This window comes from Odontomachus brunneus, unplaced genomic scaffold, assembly GCF_010583005.1.
Source record: "Odontomachus brunneus isolate Ranch 3 - 2012 unplaced genomic scaffold, Obru_v1 Obru_scaffold_047, whole genome shotgun sequence".
NCBI classification, from domain to species: Eukaryota; Metazoa; Arthropoda; class Insecta; order Hymenoptera; family Formicidae; genus Odontomachus; species Odontomachus brunneus.
This window is the reverse complement of record NW_022639497.1, coordinates 1422056-1443000: the sequence shown is the minus strand read 5'-3', so window position 1 is coordinate 1443000 and position 20945 is coordinate 1422056. Positions and strand designations below refer to the sequence as shown.

At 40.0% G+C, this 20945-nt stretch overlaps 3 protein-coding genes and 1 long non-coding RNA gene across 8 annotated transcripts; 2 read left to right on the top strand and 2 right to left on the bottom strand.

Annotated features, from left to right (window-relative positions):
- Nucleotides 1-1777: 1777 nt before the first annotated feature.
- On the bottom strand, nucleotides 1778-3975 carry LOC116844908. Its single transcript, XR_004378153.1, has 2 exons — nucleotides 3828-3975; nucleotides 1778-3201 (listed from the first exon to the last, which is right to left on the bottom strand). It is a non-coding gene; the product is annotated as an uncharacterized LOC116844908 (long non-coding RNA).
- Nucleotides 2024-6443, top strand: LOC116844907. The gene is made up of 5 exons (XM_032817041.1): nucleotides 2024-2198; nucleotides 2337-2451; nucleotides 2923-3206; nucleotides 3845-4162; nucleotides 4239-6443. Exons 1-4 carry the CDS (start codon nucleotides 2058-2060, stop codon nucleotides 4160-4162), a joined length of 858 nt encoding a protein of 285 aa, XP_032672932.1. The 5' UTR covers nucleotides 2024-2057; the 3' UTR covers nucleotides 4239-6443.
- Nucleotides 6444-6623: 180 nt separating this feature from the next.
- On the bottom strand, nucleotides 6624-14503 carry LOC116844902 (mucin-5AC). Of its 4 annotated transcripts, none has more exons than XM_032817032.1 (6): nucleotides 14323-14503; nucleotides 9906-11641; nucleotides 8618-8828; nucleotides 8432-8541; nucleotides 7898-8275; nucleotides 6624-7799 (listed from the first exon to the last, which is right to left on the bottom strand). In XM_032817032.1, exons 2-6 carry the CDS (start codon nucleotides 11436-11438, stop codon nucleotides 7653-7655), a joined length of 2379 nt encoding a protein of 792 aa, XP_032672923.1. In that variant the 5' UTR covers nucleotides 11439-11641; nucleotides 14323-14503; the 3' UTR covers nucleotides 6624-7652. The 4 variants fall into 4 exon arrangements, with proteins under 4 accessions (XP_032672923.1, XP_032672922.1, XP_032672925.1 ...); XM_032817031.1 differs by lacking the exon at nucleotides 14323-14503 and adding an exon at nucleotides 13194-13502; XM_032817034.1 differs by lacking the exon at nucleotides 14323-14503 and adding an exon at nucleotides 12730-12913.
- Nucleotides 14504-17776: 3273 nt separating this feature from the next.
- LOC116844905 (RNA-binding protein 48) lies at nucleotides 17777-20855 on the top strand. 2 transcript variants are annotated; one of them, XM_032817036.1, is made up of 6 exons: nucleotides 17777-17938; nucleotides 18030-18190; nucleotides 18796-18986; nucleotides 19073-19261; nucleotides 19399-19896; nucleotides 20657-20855. In XM_032817036.1, the coding sequence occupies exons 2-6, from the start codon at nucleotides 18083-18085 to the stop codon at nucleotides 20751-20753; spliced, it is 1083 nt and encodes a 360-aa protein (XP_032672927.1). In that variant the 5' UTR covers nucleotides 17777-17938; nucleotides 18030-18082; the 3' UTR covers nucleotides 20754-20855. The 2 variants fall into 2 exon arrangements, with proteins under 2 accessions (XP_032672927.1, XP_032672928.1); XM_032817037.1 differs by lacking the exon at nucleotides 17777-17938 and having other exon boundaries at nucleotides 17948-18190.
- The last annotated feature ends 90 nt before the right edge of the window (nucleotides 20856-20945 follow it).

The window sequence follows — 20945 nt, the reverse complement described above, 5'->3', positions numbered from 1 at the left end:
TGTTCATAGCCGGCACATCTTGCTCGATTTTTGCCGTAAATTTGCCATCACGCCTTGCTCGGCACGTCTTGCTTGCCGTTTACTGCAAATTTGTCGTCACACGTTGCTCGACACGTCTTGTTCGGTTTTTGCAGCACTCTGCCCTCAAGTAATTTTGGCATGCTTTGCCGACATAATGCCAGCATAATGGTAGTATACATGCTGCAAATTTGCTGCAATTCGATGATTGATTTTGCCAGCAATTTGTCAGCATATTGCTGACATTTTGCTATCAGGATCCCTATTAGTTTCACGATTTGCTTATTTACGTCTTAATATCTTACTCAGCTACCCTTATAGAAATATCATATTAAGAATCATTGATAATTACTTATTATCCAGTGTTTTTAATACTGAAAATAAGTAATGTATGATATTTCTATAAGGGTATCTGATAACTCTTTCTATCTTATCTTATTTAACATCGTTGTATCATCGCTCAACTAATTTATTTTTGCCAATGATTACAAAATTATCTAAATAAAAATCTAATTTAAATAAAAATCTAATTTATTATATGTAGTACACAACGGAAAGTTAACTACTATTAGTAGCGAATAAATACAGACTTGACTGTTTCAGTTACATCTAACGTGAAATAAGTGTAAATGTATGAGCAAAACGAGAAAAAGACGCAGAGAAAAACAAAATATAGAAAATTATTTATTTTCACATACAATTGACAAAAGTTTCGAATAAATTGATGGAACAGTTAACATAGGACAGGCTCTGTTTGATAACGCAAATGCTTCGAAGCGTCTAATAAACCCGTAATTTGTAACAAACCCAGACAGCACAATGTCCAAAATCGGGTCATAAGACATCTTTAAGACATCTTTAAAACAAGTTTATAAGGTATTGTCTTAAAGACATCTATCCCAGCAAACACAATGTTACATGTAACGTACATGTTAGTTGTAGTTTCCTACTCAACAATATAACTGTTATATAACATGCGTGTTATGTAATAGTTATATTGTTGAGTAGGAAATTACAACTAACATGTACGTTACATGTAACATTGTGTTTGCTGGGATAAGATTTAAAGATGTCTTAAATACATCCTAAAGATGTCTTATGACTCGATTTTGGACATTTGTGCTGTCTGGGAAAATGATATAATTAGTCTATTGCTCTAAAGCACTTGCAGCGCTAATCTAACTTTATCTATAGTTCAGACTTTTTAAATATTATCGAGAGATATTATCGATTATCGATAAATACAGAAAGAACATGATGTGAGATTCGATATCTAAATTAAAATTACCTTTCAAGAATTTAAATTTTTTTGACACCTGAAGATTTCTAGAACACTACTTGCAAATTGGAATGTAAATTTACCTTAAACACAGCAAGTGTCACTAAAACCTTCGATTTTTTTTAAATTTAAATTAATTACTAATGTCTCAGGTCTATTAGACGCTACAAATGCTTTGAAGCGCCATATAGAACGAGCATTGATTTTCTGTAAACACTTCAAAGCGTTTGCAGCATCTAATGGATCGTACCCCTCAATGGTTGTATCACAGTTATCTTATTGGCTAGTTCACTGGGCAGTAAGACACGCGAGCCAATAGCAGGTATCCTTGTTTGAACTGCATTTCTGCACTTGTTACTCTCATCTCTTCTAGTCGCTCTCACATCTAAATGTATATATCTATTTTACTTTGCACATAGAAAGTGCACGTAAAGCGAGCAGGTCAGCGTAGAGATGCTTCGTACTGTAATCGAATCGATATTTGCTCGATTATTCGTCCGCCCATCAAATTGGGATCGCCCTTCGCGTCCGTCAGATAATTTCAATAATATAGTGGTGCGTGTTGGAGCACGATGAAGTTGTACATAACGAAAATCTAAAAGCTGTAATTTGGGAGTGAACGATATTGAACAGGAAAGAAGTGAAACTAAAACAGTGCGTCTATATTCTTTGACAGTTGGTAGATTCGTCTCTTGGATAGGCAGAAAAAAAACAAATAAAAAGAGAGTTGAATCACAAAGTGTTATAACAGCATCTAAAAATGAGAGGCAACATTGAGATCATTGCGTTGCTAATGCCGCTGATTATGACGTTGACTCGCGGCCATACGTCTCGCAGTGTAATCCATCGTGAAGATCCCTGCATCAGCTTATGCGAGAAGACACCCGCTACTTTTGCCAATGTATGCTTCTTCCCACATCAAATTCTATATTATACATTCATTTGTTGAATATAATTCATTTGGTTGTGTGTTCTGTCTCATTCTAATTTTATATTTCTCATTTTATATTTATCTGTACAATTAGTGAATTTCTTTTAGAATATGTATGTGAAGTCTTGTTGTCAACGAGGTTGCAGATTCTTTAACCTGGTTGATTTGCGCTATGGACTGGAGCCCAATAGTTTGAACGGCACAAGAAACGCTTGCGAGGCTTGTATGTCTTCCTTAAAGTGTTAAATTTTTAGAAATATCTCTATATTCTTCATGTGAAAACTCTTTTTTTATTCTCTAATAAACAACATGTATTACCAGTAGCCAGTGGATTGGTAGCAGATTTGATCAGAACACTTCTGATTTATACAGATCAATACAATAGCTATCTGTCTGTTTTCCTGCATTAAACTCATGTTCTGTAAACAGAGTCTGTTGATATAATTTGACAGCAGATTGATGGCAGCGTTCAAGCAGTTCAATCTTGCCATTATACTTTGCTAGTCTGTTGCCATCATACTTTACTATCTTGTTGCATTTCTGCTACCAGACTGCTGACAAAATACATAGCAGACACTGTATAAAAATTTGCTTTTGTAGAGTCAGCTATTTGGGTCACTGTTAGTATTGTACGTTATTCTAAATCTCTACTTATGTGTTACAATATTTTATAATGACTTTGTACCATTTATAGCATGTACAGAAGCTTACATAGAATTACAAGATCGCTATGCTTGCGGAACTGGTTGTGATTTTATGGCCAAGCAACGAGTATCAGACTTGTTAGCTCTATTTTCCATTGCCATATGCATGGAGGATGGCATAGATTCTAATGTCCTGCTAATGTCGCCTGATGTTCCGGAGAACGATATATTGACCGATCCTGGGTTGCGGAAGGAACTGCTGCCTAGGTGGTGGGATTCCAATGGTTTCAAATTGCCACAGACGTACGTTAAGACAGTACCAATGGATGCTGGGGTAAGTGTGATGTTTTCTTTAGTATTGGGCTTATTAAAGCAGTAAAAATGACAGATTTGTAATTTTTTATAAAAATTACGCAAATTTATAACAGTGAACTTTATATGTTTAATTAACGTTGAATAAAACTATAAAACGGTGCAAATGAACTTTTTCCCTTGTATTTTTTCAAAAACTTGTCATTTTAACTGCTCTGATAGAAATAGGTCGTTAATCAGTAGTTTTAGCATTAATCACTTCTCAGTAAACATTAACTATCAATAGTATAACATTACTATTATAATTTCCCACTCAACAATGTAACTATTAACACACACATTGTATTGAATTTACAATGGCTGCATTCAGCAGATTCAACAATTGCACAACAGTTGAATAATTCGTCAATGTAATTAGTCAAGATTTACGGATCTAACAGTAAGAACCAATAATCGCTGACTGCTCACTGAGCGTTTTTTTCACTGAACGCGTCCATTGTTGAGTGGGAAATGATAACACTGATGTAATGTAACTATGTTGGATGTTTACTGAATTGTTGGTAATAATAGTAGCAATACATAATGTTTTTCTGATAATTATGAAACATAAAAGCACGCGTCATAAATATGTATTGTTACTCACAATTAATGAAACTGTAGACCGTCGACTATGCTTTATCTTCCGACTATTCCGGGGAAACCGAACAAGCTGCGCCAATGCCTCCATCCAACTGGTTTCATTGCGCCTCGAAGCATATACGTTACTGGCACCTTGCTCCTACTATAGTGGGACTTGTCATTATTATGCTGTTTATGTTCTGGGCGGTCATGTTGCTAAGAAGCATGCTTTGCCAGAAAAGCACCTTGGCGAATCAGTCTACCCCATCGACGGTTACATTGTACATACCGCTGTACAGGGAGTCAATGTATAAGGAGCCGCCGCCTAAATACGTTCCATTATCGTCCGATGATGAATGAGTGAGTTTTAACTGAAATAAAACTATATTTGAATATTCGATGTTTAAATCACACATACGACGTTTCACGATTGAAGATCCAACGAGACGTGATTGTGTAATGTCTCGGAAGCCCCAGCATAACACAACAATGCAATGATATATATAGATATAAAAATAATACATTACTGTGAATGTATTATTTAAGTTTATATAGTAATCACACATCCCGAAAGATTTTGCATTTTGCAGTAATGTCTCACAGGGAAATTATACCACCTTTTCTTTTTTCTATTTATAAAGTAGTTGACGCTAACTTATTTAACATATATGATCATCGATACATAAGTATAATATTATGTTATTAATATTATGTATTAATGTAAGATACGTTATATGTTAACATATGTGGTATATTAATGTACAATATGAAGTGATAAAGATAAAAGGACAAGACAATGCTTATTCAACAATATAAAGTTTCCAAACTGAAATGTTTTTAATATCGAGCTTTTAGAGAAATTTACGTTGATAATTGTATTTCAGACTGATCTATTATAATTTTCTAAGTATGTATGTGTGTGTGCGTATACCAAAAAAGAGATATTGACTTTTAATATCGAAACGCGAATACAAAACTTTTTCGCCTCTTTTACGATGTCCACGAGAGCACAATTGGACAAAATTTCTACACGTGTATTTAAACATACGACCGATGCAATTGCCATACAACGAAAGTTCAAACTCATAACAGAAGTAAATGCAAAACTTTTTCGACGACAATATAAATGCATAATCAAAGTGTCGTTTGGTTTTATTGCACTTATTGTTTCTCGACTAGTTATCCGAGGGTCGAAAAGACGATAGTACAATACACAAAGTCGCAGAGATAGTTGAAGGATTTATACATGTCGTGATATATTAGTCAAATTTCAAATCTGTCTATGTGAAAGTGTTATATAAAAAAAATATTTTGTATTATATAAATATATTCGTACGCGCGCGGCGCGTACACACATATTTGTCTTTGTCTCACGAAGAATCTTTTGCGAAATTCTTGCGAGAGATTTCTGAATTTTGTGTTTGATTTCTACCCGATTAGCAAATAATTAGTAGATAGGTGATTGCGTTCGCGGTTTTTTCGACCCCGATATGTTACTTTGCTACTTGAAATTCATGTAGCTTTGTCAGTAAACTGTATCTCGTATTCAGGTACGTTATATGCGAGAATCACGGTAGCTGCCCTTTTCTTTCGCGCGGCGATTACGATATATAAACAGAATATATATAATTATATTCGACATATATTTTATATATACACGCATTTCGAATCTTTTCGGAATTTTTATAAAACATCATATCGTATCTTAGAACTTGTTTGTATAGCGTATAAAACGATATATTATTAAGTATACATATATATACACACACACACATGTATGTGTGTGTGTGTGTGTGTGTCGATAAAGTGTGTGTATACACACACACACACACACATATATATATATATATATGTGTGTGTGTGTTGATCAAATGTAACAAGAAGTAATGAGAATCTGAATCACAGGTGCTAATGTCATGTATCGGCAAAACGATCCGAAATTCAATTTCGTAGGCGTATACGAAAGACAAATTTCAGACTGATTTCGGATTTTATTGTTGATATAGGCTATCTAACACTCATTGTTCTAGCTCTCGTTGGTCTCTTTGACACTCGATTTATCACGCATTTAAGAACCTCTATCATCTTTATAATTTATATATGCATGTATAGAGTATGTGCGTACCGACAAAGCACTTTTACATTTTTAGCTACAAGCGATACGCGATTGAAGTATCTCTGTTCAAAGAGATGCATATATTGTTATACGTGTGTAATATTACAGCCCAATATATTTCAACGCGAAAGTGTTAGTAATTCATTGCAATATTTATTATAAAACATTACGTTATTCCTTCTATCGCGCAGCTTCATTTACACGGTTTGTTTACGAATATTTTTTACATTGTTTACTTTCATGCAGAAAAAGAACAGTGATAATTAGGATAATTAAGTTATATTTATTGTTATATTTATTATAAGTTATAATTATTGTTATATTTATATCTCTCTTTCCTGTAGAGTTACTGACATCTGTAAGAATATGTTGAGATTTCTTTATGCAGCAGCTTAGCTTCGTAGTATCGCGATCGCGCAGTCTTGAAAGTTTCTCGAATTAAATCTTGTGGAAATTTACATGTGATCTAGAGAATATAATGTGTGTATCGTACAAAAATAAATATTCAAGTTCCTGTTCTCGCAAGACTTACATATTCTTAAATTTTGTCGTTATCGATATTAGTATTATCCTCAAGCGTAGAAAGAAAATAAGACTTTGCGTGTTTCTCCCTTGCAATCTATTGAAAGTAATCAGCACTATAGTATAGTACGTGTCTGTATGTATCTCCAGAAAAATTTACAATTAAGAGATTATGATTAAAACTTGTAATTATCAAAATATTTATTGCATAGAAAAGTACATTGTGAAACCAAAGTACCATGTTCCTCAGCAGAATATCTTATAATTATGTTCTACAAATAAATGTGTGTTACCTTTGTATGTGTAAAACCGAATAATAAAATTCAAGTTTGTTATAATACAAAAGTATGTAATAAATAATCGCTTCGAAATAATCTTCCTTCTTTCAACATACATATCTTTTTTTTCTTTCAAACAGTCTAAAATTCTCAATATAGACTTAAGTTAACGTTAACAAGTAACAACTCCGATGAAAAATAGCTGCATCTTCTTAGAAAATACCGTACACGTTTAAAAGGACGGCGTGTATACGTATTATACACAGGGATTAGGATTACGTACATTTTGAATAGTACCAATAACATCTGTAGCATGTTTGAACTTTTCATGAATACTTGGAAACATAACACTACGTAGACATAAACAGGAGTTTCTATGCCATGTGTCACAAGTATTATGAAACATACGAATTATATTCTGCATAAGAGTAAGCAGTTAGAAAATATAATAAACATTATATCATTACATAATGTAACAAACTTACTGGAACTTATTTAAACTTTTCAAGTACTTCGAAATACAACAGTACCTAAATGGGATTGAAATTTTAAGCAATATATGTATACGTAAGAATATTTGTGCCCCTTTCTATATTCATTTGTGTATGTAGATGCAATATTATATAACGAAGTACTTATAAAAGTTACAAAAAACATGCTGCAAATAATATCGTTACAATTTCAAGTATAAAGCATTATCCTGTCTCTATGTACGTATACTTCCGTCTACAGATCGATCACGTTTCGCACAAGAGACGATTGAAATAATACAAAAATAAATCACTTGTATTTACATAGATTGAATGACTTTAATTGAAAAATCAGATAAAGTCGCGATCTTAATCAATACGAAGGCTCGCAATTTGTACACTATACAAAACGACACCGGGAAAAAATCGGCGCTTTTGATCACATGCAAGATATCGTCCTTGTATTATAACCAATAGAGCTTGGGATCGTCTCTGCGCACTTGAAGTTTCAGGACGTGTCGGTAAATCTTTAATGCAGGCCCCAGGAGTAAGTCAAGTCCAGTCAGCACGTCCGATCGTTTCAACAAAAGAAGTGAATGACCGTCAATTTCCTGAAATATGTAGGAACAAGTGCGTTAATTTCATAATTTTCAAATTTCAAGACAATCGTATTGGGTTATCTATCTGGCAAACTAATTTGGGCATTTACCTGATGTCTAAAAACTTCGGCTTCTTTGGGAAATAGCCTGGCAAAATACTGATATACTTGCTCGGAAGTCCAATCAGAGGCATCCGGTATATTAGGATCGATTTTGTCTCTTGGAGCATCGTCTTCCATTTGATCAGAACCCCTGGCGGGAGAGACTTGCGGGCTAAGGACCGGTGGTAAAACAGGTGTATTGGACGGAGTATTCGGTCTACTCGTGTTAATCGAGTTAACATTCTGACTGGTGACGTTCGTCTTGTACTGCTTCTGCAAGCAATCGTTGCAGTACCATTTGGAGTTCGTTTTCGGCGTTGTGACACGCGGTGTATGGCAGTAGTAGTGATAGGCATCGTCGCAGCTGAAACAAGTCACCAGGGGACCCTGAAAATAAAAGAACAAGTGAAAATTGAGAGAGTAAAAAAGAGAGAAGAGGAAAAATCCAAGATGAAACTAATCGATAAATGAAAATATTACATCATATTATAAAAGAATATTGTATGTACAAATGGGGAATAAATATCTCAATGGAAAACTTACAGCATCAGAAGTTTCGCAACATACTGTACAACTTTTGCAGCGCTCACACTGCCAATTAGTATTGGCCTTCTGAATCATCTCCTCTGGGCTATAAATACAACTTGGGTGTGCTGTAAACGAATATGATAAATATATACAGATACCTTGATAAAAAAAGGAATTAAATGGAACAGGTTCAAGAATTACCTCGTACTGTGCAGTCTCTACAAGCTATCAATGCTTCTTGCTTCTCTTTGGCACAAAGACTACACTGTCTGCAGGGTCCATCCTTGAGGAGTACTTTGGTGACATCCTGGGAATCCTGAGTTAGTGCATTTTTATTTTGACTATTTGGCTGTCTGCCACGTTTTCGTTTTACTAGATTGTTGTCCGAGGGGTCAAAGACCTTTTTTGCTCTCTAAAATAGGAATATCATTAAATTTAGTTTCATATTCTGTATAGTGAAGTCATAAACATGGTTATTTTTAACAAAAAATTCAAGAAAACTCTCCAGTATCTGATACATTAGTAAGTAGAATACTAATGAATTGTTATTGATATCAAAATTAAACTACCATATGTCAGATATTCTAGAGAATTAAGGTAAATGTTCTAATAATCATTGTCCTAGCGATTGGAACATTAATAATATATAATATATATATATATATATATATATGAATTTGATATTTCTAAAAAGTCTTTGAAATTTTGTTAAAAGATATATCTATGCTAATGTGTAGTATTATTTAAGGCTCCTGGCCTCTCGCATCGTCTATCTCTTTTTAATGACGTCAAAAGCGAGAAAATGCATGCTAAAAATTCTTGCGAAATACGTTAAAATAAAAATAAATATTTATAAAGTAACTCTTGCAATCGATTAAACAAATTTGTAAGATATTCCGTGCATTCCCCTTTTGTTCTAACAATAAATAATTTTTTGTAAATTAACCTGAATAGAAATAGGCGAAGAAATAGGTTAAGAAGATGAATTGTATATCACGTTAATTTACGATAAATTATTGATTGTTAGAATAAAAGAGGAGTGCACGGAATATCTTACAAATTTGTTTAATCGATTGCAAGTGTTACTGTATGGATATATATTTTTATTTTAACGTATTTCGTAAGAATTTTTAGCATATATCTTCCCGCTTCTCTGATGTCATTAAAGACAATGCGAGGGGCCAGGAGCCTTCATAAGCATTCAATTATTGAGTCTATATTATTCAGTAATTAGAACATAATTCATTTTCCAGTTCAATTATTGCAGCCAATATCTCATTAAAATTTTAATTAATTTTTATTTATTTATTTTATTTCCTATTATATTTTCTGATTGCTTATAAATCAAAGTTTTATATAAACATTAGAGTCAATAATTCTATGAATTACTTATTAATAAGAATGTAAATCACACTGATTATGCTTTCTTATTAGTTCTGTAAATGGGATATTTAGCTCACGGAGAAACGTCATGGAAAATTTGCATTACTTTTCTACGTGCGCTGCGGAATCCACTGGCGTTTACGTTGGACGGTGTTGGTGATGTATTCGTGGAGCTTCTGCCGGCTTCCTCGTCCTCGCGATCATCACTTGACCGTCGATCTGTCTCATCTCGTTTGTCCTTGAGCGCTTCCAACTCTTCCTTACTGTCCCTGGGATCATCCTCGAACTTTATGTCCATTGGGTCTTCCGTTCTCACAAACAAACGCTGCTTACGCTCAGCTTTGGTGGGCCTTTTGAGGTTAGGCGTCGTTTGGACGACGTCGTTGCACTTGGGTGACTCTTCCACGACGGGAGGTGAGACGAGTGCCTCCTCTGGAGCACGTTCTTGCTTGTCGTCGCACTCCATCGTCTCGGTCGGCGATACATCAGTGCTCTCAACACTGTCACTCTTGTTGACTACGACCTCCATCGGCTCGGTCTTCTTCACGTCTGGCTGATCCATCTTCGGGCTGGTTTGCCGTGACAGCCGTGGCGTAGTCGATCTAGAATCGGTAGGCGTGAGATTGTCAGTTTCGTTGAACTCGTAAAGTTCCGCCGCGGCCTCGGCCAATGTTTTCGCCACCGCAGCAGCTGTCAGCGCCTTCGTCGTAGCTGGGGTGACGGACGGGGTGGTGGTGGTGGTGGTAGTGGTGGTTGTCGTTGCAGTCGTGGTCGTCGCCGTGGTCGTGGCCGTAACCATAGTTGCGGTCGTAGTCGTGGCCGTAGACGTAGCTGCAGTTACCGTCGTAGCCGCGGCGGTAACCTTTGTCGCCGCCATCATCGCCTTTTTCCTCCTTCTTATAGTCGCGCCGCTACCGTTGCTGCTCCTGCTACTGCTCCTGCTGCTGCTGCGGCTGCTGGTAGTCTTGCTGGCGGCTGTTCCCTTGCCGACACGTCGCGCCGAGTTGCCGTTTTGCTGAGAGCCGCGCGACGACGCGGAGGCGGGGGTGGTGGCGGCGGCGGCCGTGGTCGACGACGTCGCAGAATCGCGTCGCGGCGCGTCCGGCGCCGCGGGCGTCGACACATCGGACGTCGCCACCAGCGTGTAATTGCCGTTGGACAGGCGCGTGATGTTGCCGCATGCGACTTCCTTGTTGAGAAACTCCTCGACCATGCGTCGGGACGTCGGGCTCGAAACGCCATCGAGTAGCTGCTCGATCAGCCGACCGGCGGGCACGCCCTGGTCCAGATAGTCCGGCTCACCGACGACGAGTTCGGAGACCGCGGTCGATATCATGTTCGAGTTGAGCTTCTCCTTGATGAAACCCTCCGGTCGGTTCTTGTAAAGTTGCAGACGTGACCATTTGGACGCGTTGCGGTAGCTCGTGTGTCCCTTGTAATCCACTTGTATCACCTTCTCGACCTCGATCAACCGATGCAGATCAGCGATTGTGTCGCGAGCATCCACTGAGTACTTCCTCAGCAGAAAGTTGCAGATGCGGTCGGCATCGGGCCGTGCTTTACGTTTACGCAGTTGATCGATCGCTTCAAGAATCTGGTCCTCGAGAGCTATACGCGCTTCCACCAGGTTCGGATGCATCTTCGTGATTTCTCCTGTCGACGATCACCGGGACGCGACGTTACCTCGTGACCGAGTGCTAACCATTCATTCAACGTTACTACCGCCACTGTCGAGGTTGACCGTGACAACGGGGACGTTGATGATGATGATGATGCCGATGACGACAATGACGACAATGATGACAGCAATAGGTACCAACGAGCGACGATGAGCTTTCGCACCTTTAAAAACGTACAAGTCTTCGCTTTAGGAACGCGCGTCGCACCGTGTGTCCACACCGCGACCCGCGTCGCGCCGCGCACACCGGGTAGCCCGATTTTCCCTCTCCGTCTCGCCCACGTCTCGACGCGGCTCACGCGCGCTCGATCGCGGTCCCTCGTGCGAGCGCGAAAGCGAGCGAACGAGCGGGTGGCTGGCCCGTCCCGTGCACGGCACGCAGCGCCGATACCAAATTTAAATCCTACGTCGCGCTTCTCGCAGGACGATTATTTTCAATATCACCGGAACGTTCGCGATATATAGAGAGCTCGCCATCGATGGCGCGCTCGTACGTCAGTCAGTCAATTCGTTCGTTCGTCCGTCCGCCGGTGACGTCGATCGTGTTTCCTCTCGCGCCGCTCCGCGGGATCGCGCAGCCGAAGGAACCGCTCTCTTGTCTCTATCACTATCACAGCCGCGCTCTATCGAGCTCACTCTGGCGCGCGCGCTATCATCGCCGCGTGCTCTCGTCGCTGCGCGCGATAAATCCTTCGAGGCGCCGACGAGCGCGACGCGCGTCCACGCTGCTCCACGTAACGAGCGCGACAGAGAGAAAGAAAGAAAGAGAGGCAACGGAAAGAGAGAAAGAGGAAGAGGGAGATGCAGCGACTCAGCGGCCGACGGCGACACGCGCTGCACGGGCCGCTGCACGAACCGGCGAATGATCGAAGATCGCGCGGCGAGTCGAGTCGATTCGCGCCTGCGATCGTCGCGCGAGTTATGGCGCGCCCGAGAAACGCGCGAAATATCCCGGCGGACGCGTCGCCCTCTTTAATTAGACGCGCGCGGATCACTATCGCGAGCGACGGCGGCGACGAGGACGGTTGACGGCGAACAATGACGTGACTCCAGCGTATCTGTCGGCGAGCGGCACGCTTCCGAGAAAAGTTTTTGAATCGAAGCTGCGCGCTCTTATCGCCTCGCACAAATTACACTGCCGCACTCTCCGGCACGGACGGCGACAGAAGCGAGTGAGCAAGCGGCAAAGCAAGATGGAGAAAGAGAGCGAGCGAGAAAGAGGGAGAAAGGAAAAGAGGTATATACGACGTACAGGCGCGCGCGTGATAATCTCTCTCGCCGGCGCGCCGCGGATCGAACATCGGGAACTGCGGTGCGACGCGTTTCACACCCTCGGCGCGAACAAATGCTGGCCCGCCGACCGACCACGACTACGCACCGAGAGAAGCGAACTCGCAAGTTCCCGGTGCGTCGACGTCGCGCGGGTTATAACCGAGTGCCGATTGGCCGGTCCTTAGCCAATCGCACCCGTCCGGCTCGCCATTCAGCCGGTGCTGAGGGACGATCGGCCAATTTTCGCGCCCGTAAACAACGTCGTACGGACTCGACACTTGATCGGTGCGACCACCGCGCACCGTGTCGCGGACACCACGGACGCTGGAAATGTTTTTCCGTCGGCGGGGAGACGCGAGATGTTAGCCCGCGCGCCGAACTCGGTATGTTGCGCGCGCGCGCGCACGCGTATGTGTGTGTATGCGTGCGTGCTTGCTTGCTTACCTGCGTGCCGATGGCGCGTAATAAGCGCGCACCGTCGTCGGGGAACTCCGTTGCGAGTCGACGGATTTCCCGGCCAAAAGTCTGCCACGCAAGCGGGCCGTGGCGATCGGGAGAAGAGCGCGGATCACGCGGCGCGGATGGAACTTCCGAAATGTCAGCGAGATAGAGAGATGCGCGCGGGCGCGCCAACGAGCGAGCGAGCGAGCAAATGGGCTGACGAGCCAACGAGCGAGCGACGGACGGACGGACGGGCGGGCGGACGCACAAACGAACCTCGCACAGCCGCGGCAACTGTGCGAATACGGCGGCGACAGCAGTAGCGAAGGCACACGTTCGCAGCGCGTCTCCGGTGCGAACCGAATGCGTCTGCGCATGCGCGCGCCTATGTCCGTGCCTCGAGATGCGCACGTATTAGCGGCCCAGCGTCGTGTGAGTGTGAGTCTACGTACCACGCGGCATACGCGGCTACGTACGTCGCCGGCCTCTCAGCTGCGCTCTCGCTGATCTCTCGTAGCGAACGCGCGCTGTGAGGTACCGACGCGTCGCGGAACGTTATTGTCATCAGACCGACGTTGTCGATATCCGCCGATATCGTCGTGACAATAGCACCGTCGCGCCGCTCGCGCTCGTCGTTGCCCGATCTCGTGGACCTTTGCGTCTATTGATAAGCGAGCATCGATCATGCTGTGCGTTGCACCACGAGTAGCTCTCGCCGTCGGATCATCTCCGTCGGATGCGACGTCGCTCGCTTTCGACGAGCACGACGCGGTGATCGGCCGCGGCGAAGCTGCGACAAAGCGCGCCGACGGCAGGTTGGCCCCAGGTCGCCGACGCGCTCTTGATCTTCCGCTGTTGATCGAACTCGCTGTGACGAATCGAAGCGCACCGATGTCCTTGTCGACGTCTGCTTTTGCGCGTCATGTTGTCCGACGGCTTCGGCACATGTTGTGTCACCTACTTTTGCACGGCTCAGCAGGCTTCGGAATCGAAACGGACGCGGCTGTACACGACGCTCTTTTTCTCGCGTGACGGTGTCTCTCGGTCGCGCGCGCCAACAGCTCGTTGTACTCGACGCGTCGCGCCAGCCAGTCAGCGGAAACAACGCACACCTAACATTCAATGTACTTACCCGATAGCGCCGGATAGCGCGTCGTACGATGCTGTTGTCTCGTCTGTTGATCGCTCTGGAATCGTTTGCGCGTTGTCCGATGTGAGCGCGTCGTCGACACCACGGAAAATTTCGATAAAAACGAAGAGCGCAACGCCGGGTGCGGCCGAACGTGAGTATGGACGGACCGCCGCTTGAAGCATGCAACGCGCCGAGCGCAGTTTTTGTGGTGGATGGTAGGGGCACAGGAGCGTCGACAGAGATATCAGCGCCTGTGTCAAGGCTATGTAGTTACTTTACGACCAGAGTCCGTTTGACATTGCAAACACTTCCGAATATCAAATGATGCAATATAATTGGTCTATCAGTCACTCTGAATCACTTGCGACGTTAAACAACTTAACGTTTCATTTGGCGCTCGTGTTGACGCGAATATCATTTTGTTTCTGTTTAATATGCGATAAGAAACAGAGATAGAGCGACGTCGACGCGCGTCGTCAAATGGAAGATGGCGACACAGGATATTATCGAGTTCTGTTCTTCGCAACTACACTTTCTGAACTCTCGTGTAATCTTTCTATTTCGTTCTCTCTTTCATCAATTGTCGAATATATACTAATTTCACTTGAAGCGTAAACAAAGTATAACATGAGGCGTTTTTTCGTTTCGTGACCACGATACCGTTTGGTTGGTTGGTTTGATCCACTTAACGCTCGTAACGCCTCGAGCAACAAAGATAGAATGACGCTCGTGGCGTTAAGGCCAAGTTTTACAATATCCGTTTAATTTTAACTACCGGTTAAGTCCCAATAGTGATTGGTTAATTTTGATTAACTCTTCTTAATGGGCGCATTCAGTAGAAAAAGCGCTCAGTGAGCAATCAACGATTATTGGTTCTTGCTATTAGATCCCTAAATCTAGACCAATTACATTGACAAATTATTCAACTGTTGTGCAACTGTTGAGTCTGCTGAATGCAGCCAATGTCAAATGCGATTGATCAAGTCCAATAGAATAACCAGCCAGTTAAGTTAACTGGAGATTATGGAACTGGGACTAATGACTCCTGCCCACAGGACGTGGCAACCCTAATAGCACGCAATGTTCAGGGAACGTCCATAGGGAACTGGATATCCATAGAACATAGAATGTCCTCTGAATGTTTTCTGGATGTTCTCTGGACGTCTTTTGAACATGTGTGCTATTAGGGAACACTTGCCGCGCGGCGGAAGTTCGTGCGACAGCCAATCAATATGCTGCTTTCCGTAATAACCTTGTAGCTCTTACAGAAAAACAACATATTGATTGGTTGTTGCGCGAATTTCCGCCGCGCGGCAAGCGTTGCCGTGTCCTGTGGGCAGGAGCCATAAGTGCGCCAACTAACCAACCAAACATTACCGTGATTACGAAACCAAAAAACGCCTATGATACACCTGTAAAAAATAGATCGCTGGGGTTTTCAAGTGATACTCCTTCAAACATAGATGTCTATATTAAACTAGGGTAGCATTCCAAAACACTTTTCGAGAAAAATTTTACTCTTAAATCTGTAGTTCATGTTATATACACTATAGACTTAACAGTAAAATTTTCCTCGGAAAAGACGTTTTGGAATGTAACCTTGATTGCTAACAGGCATAGCACTAAAAGCATAGCATGACTTGCGTCCAATAGAGTTTCCGGTATGTGAGAAAATGGCCGCTACCGCTACATATTTTTACTACGTTTAGTCATAAAATTCTTTTGTTGAAAATGAGCAGAGCACATTTTCAGAGTAACGTTCAATACCATTTATTTTTTTTTGCGACATTTTTTTATTCAATAAGATGTTGATATTTTTGGTTTTACGACAGTAATTTAATGGCTACGCTGACTCACGTTGAACGTTGTAAGATACTCACACAAGTGACACGTGTCACACACACAAGACCGTCGCCATTTTCTCGTATACAACCGGAAACCTCATGCGACACAAGTCCGAAGTTTTGGTTAGCAATCTAGTTTAGTATAGACATTTGTACTTTTAAATTAGATTCACTTTTTTTATGAACTTGCGTTCGACTGACAGGATGCTTGAATTATAATTAGAATTCCAGGTGAAATTATTGGTGTTTCTAAATAGATAAACTTCCTTCCTTCCTTCCTTTAATATTTGGCTAAAGGTGTTGTCACGGCTCAAACCTCAACGCCATTGCTTCATAAATAGATAAACTTGAAGTCGCCTTGGGAACTATTAAATCGAATTTTCAATAAATTTTATATGCGACTAACGATATGCGTATGTAAATGAGAGTAAAATTTATGATATAATTAAAATTGTTCTTGGTGTGATCCGCACTAATTTCCATCAAAAGCGAGATATTGTAAATTGAGTATTATCATCATAGACCAATCATGTGGCTGCTGATGCAATTGCACTTTGTTGCACTTTGTGTGCAAAGCACAGATGATGGATATGAACTATTAGACGCTGCAGATACTTTGAAGCGCCGTATAAACTAATCATGGTTTCTCTTTAAACGCTTTAAAGTGTTTGCAGCGTCTAATAGATTGCATCCGATATGAATTGTTTATTATTTTTAGACTTGTTCTTTTAGACCCGATCTACAATAGGTATAGTAAGCTTTAAGCCTTAAGAAATTTACCAATTACAGCGGAATTATAGAGGAGTAATCAATTGTGATTGGTTAATTTCTTACGGCTTAAAGCTTACTACATCTGTTGTAGATCGGGACTTAAGCTATTCCAATGTTAAGCCAACGGCATACGGTACTTGTTTTCGTACTGGATTGCTTGCTGGATGTAATTATGTGTGGTGAAAGGGCTACTGAATACAGACCTGGAACTATAGAGAGAGAGAGAGAGAGAGAGAGAGAGAGAGAGAGACTCTGGGTGTGTTTCAGAATTATTGATAGCGTGAAAATTTATAATATAAACATAAACTATAGCTTTTCAGTCTTGGTAATGAATTTTGGAACACAGCACAATCTTTGCGTTCTAACATAACTTATTAAACAAATATAAAACCTATAAATTTCCTTCCTAGTAATCTTCTTTGGGTGCGTTCAGATTCCTCATCCGGGTGCACTCTATTACTAGAAACACTAGTATATGTTATGGCTCCTACACACAGGACGCGGTAATGCTTGCCGTGCGACGGAAGTCCGCGCGACAGCCAATCAATATGTTGTTTTTCCATAAGAGCTAGAAGGTTATTACGGAAAGCAGCATATTGATTGGCTGTCGCGCGAACTTTCACCGCGCGGCAAACATTCCGCATCCTGTGTGCAGGGGGTCGATTGTGTATCTCAAAACAGAATAAAAATGACAAAAGTGAGCAAATTTACTAGAATATTTATAACTTTGTTGGTCAATGTCTAGTGAATTTGCTCACTTTTGTAATTTTCATTCCGTTTCGAGATACACAATCGACTCTCAGGAGCCATTACTTTGGCTGCGTTCCGAAATTCACTGCCAATACTGAAAATTTATAGTTTATGTCACGTAGGGTGCGTTCGCTTTGTGTACACTTTTTCGCTTATAGCGTTAACGCTTACATACAGCATTTTCGTTCGTTCGTCTTATGGCTCTCTGAACGCACCCCAAAGAGAGAAAGATATTAAACAAATATTGATTAGTAAGTGGGGAAAGCAAGTGTTTACTTACCAACACAATATATTTATATTTTCTGATTACTCACTTTTTTCACCTGCAAATCTCTTTTCTAGTTTCATTGTTGTGTTTAGTGCTGAAATACGATAATTGTATCAGACAACAGGCTATGGCAGAGCAGAAATGCACGATAACTTACATGCCGCATCATGTGCAGCAAAAACTGTGTAAAACCCGACCACCTTACAGGCAAGGGAAAAGATTGACATCTGTCAAGGTAGCGTTGGGGACCTGTATCCTACTCTAGCATTGAATTTCTCACATTATTCGCCTTGTTACAATTTATCTGTTACTGTGTTATGGTAGGCTAAGTTAAGTAAGGTACCGAGATGCGTGTCAAGTCCCGATCCACAATAGTTTTGCTTTAAGACTAAAAATGTAATATAAATTCTGTCAAAAAGTGTTTTTGGCAAAAAAGCCAAAATGGCGTATAGTCATTTGCCAATTTTTAATTAATAACTCAAAATTTTACATGATTGTGAAATAGTAAAAGAACTTTGTGTATGTAGTTTGAGTTCTATATCTATGTAAACCAGGACAGTTTGGTTGAGTTTAGAACAAATTGGCGTCCCAAATAGCATTAAAAAAATTCTGAGACAAAGGATGAAAAATTGTTCTGGAGAAAACTGGATATCTGGTCATTTTACCACTACATCTATTGTGGACTAATGGGACTAATGCTCTCTTGCAATTATAATAATTATTATATAGTTTTAAGTTTTAAAAAATTAAGATTTTGTAAGTTTGGACAATTTTTTTCACAAGCCATACTAACTGGTTCCTCGCAAACTATTTCCTTGACGTACCAGCTCTATGTAACAGGTTTACACAATTAATGACGAATCACAGCATTTGCTAATATGTGGAGTGCCAAATATCAAGCTAGGTGAAGAAGTAAAAAAGCTTACTTGTCCTTATGGAGATATAAAAGCAATACAGTTGGTGACTGAGTATCCATCGGAAGAGTTTACTGAAACATATCATATACATTATGCACGTATCCAGAGCGCAAGGTATCATATATTTCTATTCCAAAAAGATAGCTATTATCTTGATGGTACTTGAAACAGAAGATTAATTAATGAAATCTTTCATACAGAATAGCAAAACGATTCATCGACAATAAAAATTTCTTCGGGGGTCTTCTGCATGTTTTTTATGTCCCTGAATTAGAAACTTTATCTGAAACAAAGGCGAAACTTACCCAACGTCGTAAAGATGTGGCCACACGGATAAAACGAAATCAAACAGATTTGACAAATCCGGAAGTTGATAAGTTCGTCCCGAGGTATGTTTACTCATTATTATCATTGTTGAGTAAATATTGATCATATTAACTAGTGTAACATGATAAATGAGATGATAGATTTCTCTCTCTGCAGAATCTCAGTATATTAACTGTATATAAAAGTATAATAATTGCAGAGACCAGTATCATAGAAAAAAAAGGACACCAGCTTTACCACTTACTGAAGAACGAGTCAAACACTGTTATCCTGGAGAAACAATTTCCTCTATCTGTGATGGAATACCTCAGGATATAGATCCACGATCTGTATCTGAGCCCAGTTTGCCAGTAAACTGGAACAGCAGCTGTAGTAACAACACTGTATCTGAATGGGAGTCATTATCAGCACCGTATCAACCGACTGAAGCAGTAATACAAGCAGGAAGTTCTCGGTCGAGCGAAAATCTGAGATCGAACGTGCGCAAGAGAAATTATAAAGGACAACTTGTTAATGATGACATGAAAGTTAAGATCAGCTGGCCACGGATTATAGACACTAGGAATATAGCGAGATTAAATTCCACTGAAAAAACTAATGTATTTTGTAATGTAAAGAAGGTAAACAGTGGAATTACTGTTAAATTATTGGAGAGATCTAACAATGACAAGAAGAAGATAGTCATAAAAAATCCAAAGTAGGTATTTATCATATTATTTATACTGTAAGGTGCATTAAAGAAGTCCTCTTGAAGTGTAGAAAGATGTAGATGAATATCATTTTTAAATTCATTGCACATCTATCATTTATCTGTGTTGGTGTTTATTGTAATTTAGAGTTATGGTTTAAACTATGACTTTCGTATGCCACATGTTTATCCTTTCAAGGATTTCTTTCTAGCATTTAGAGTTCAAGTCAGAGTTGTGTTTTCAGGATTATGACAAAAAGGCTATGTTCAATGGAATGAAGCATTTTATTAAACAATCAATGATTATTATCTGTGATTAAAGCATACTTTCAAGTTTATAAGAAATCTGATAGAATATTTCACTTACAATGTGAGCGTTTACTAAGTTATTGTTTTCTAAATACAGCTGAAAAGATAAATAATTAAGCAAATTGCACTTTTAATAACTTTCGTTTATGACTAGTCGATTCACTTACTAGTTACATTTTAGAGGTTTAGGCTATATAAATTTTTCTGAAAGGATTTCTTTAATGCACTTCACCTGTACACAGAATATCTTAATTAACGATATAGATGCATGTATGCCTTGTTTTAATTTGTATTTTAAATGAAATATGTAAAATTACTAAAGTCAAATTTGACAAAAAATGGGCGATTAAACCAATTGAATAACATTGATTATTATACTGTGGAGCATACTACATGGTGCACTTTATGATATTTTAAACATTATATGTATTAATCACTTGTTTCTACAATATTTTTCCAGTGTAACACATTTGATACAACCTAGCGAAGATCTTCGACATTCTATTCAAATGGCAAAATCGCATATTCGCACAGCGATGCAGAAAATATTTAAATAAACATTGAATGTCTGACAAAATTCAACATTAGATGTTCAGGATTATTTGTGTATATTGGTCCGAATTTTTTATTTTATATTTAATAAATATATTAGAAATATATATATAGTAATAATTTTTATTTTTATTTCCTTATAATCCTAAATAAATTTTCTAATTATTCTATTTTCGGAAAAATGGCAAGTATTTATT

Coding starts and splice junctions, on each gene's coding strand:
- LOC116844905 (XM_032817036.1), top strand. CDS start 18,083: ATGGCAGAGCAGAAATGCACGATAACTTACATGCCGCATCATGTGCAG. Junction 18,987..19,072: donor GCACGTATCCAGAGCGCAAG/GTATCATATATT, acceptor TCTTTCATACAG/AATAGCAAAACGATTCATCG. Junction 19,262..19,398: donor GTTGATAAGTTCGTCCCGAG/GTATGTTTACTC, acceptor TAATAATTGCAG/AGACCAGTATCATAGAAAAA.
- LOC116844902 (XM_032817032.1), bottom strand. CDS start 11,438: ATGCATCCGAACCTGGTGGAAGCGCGTATAGCTCTCGAGGACCAGATT. Junction 8,829..9,905: donor TCCGCAGCGCACGTAGAAAA/GTAATGCAAATT, acceptor TTCCTATTTTAG/AGAGCAAAAAAGGTCTTTGA. Junction 8,542..8,617: donor TAGAGACTGCACAGTACGAG/GTAATTCTTGAA, acceptor ATTCGTTTACAG/CACACCCAAGTTGTATTTAT.
- LOC116844907 (XM_032817041.1), top strand. CDS start 2,058: ATGAGAGGCAACATTGAGATCATTGCGTTGCTAATGCCGCTGATTATG. Junction 2,199..2,336: donor CACCCGCTACTTTTGCCAAT/GTATGCTTCTTC, acceptor AATTTCTTTTAG/AATATGTATGTGAAGTCTTG. Junction 2,452..2,922: donor AAGAAACGCTTGCGAGGCTT/GTATGTCTTCCT, acceptor TACCATTTATAG/CATGTACAGAAGCTTACATA.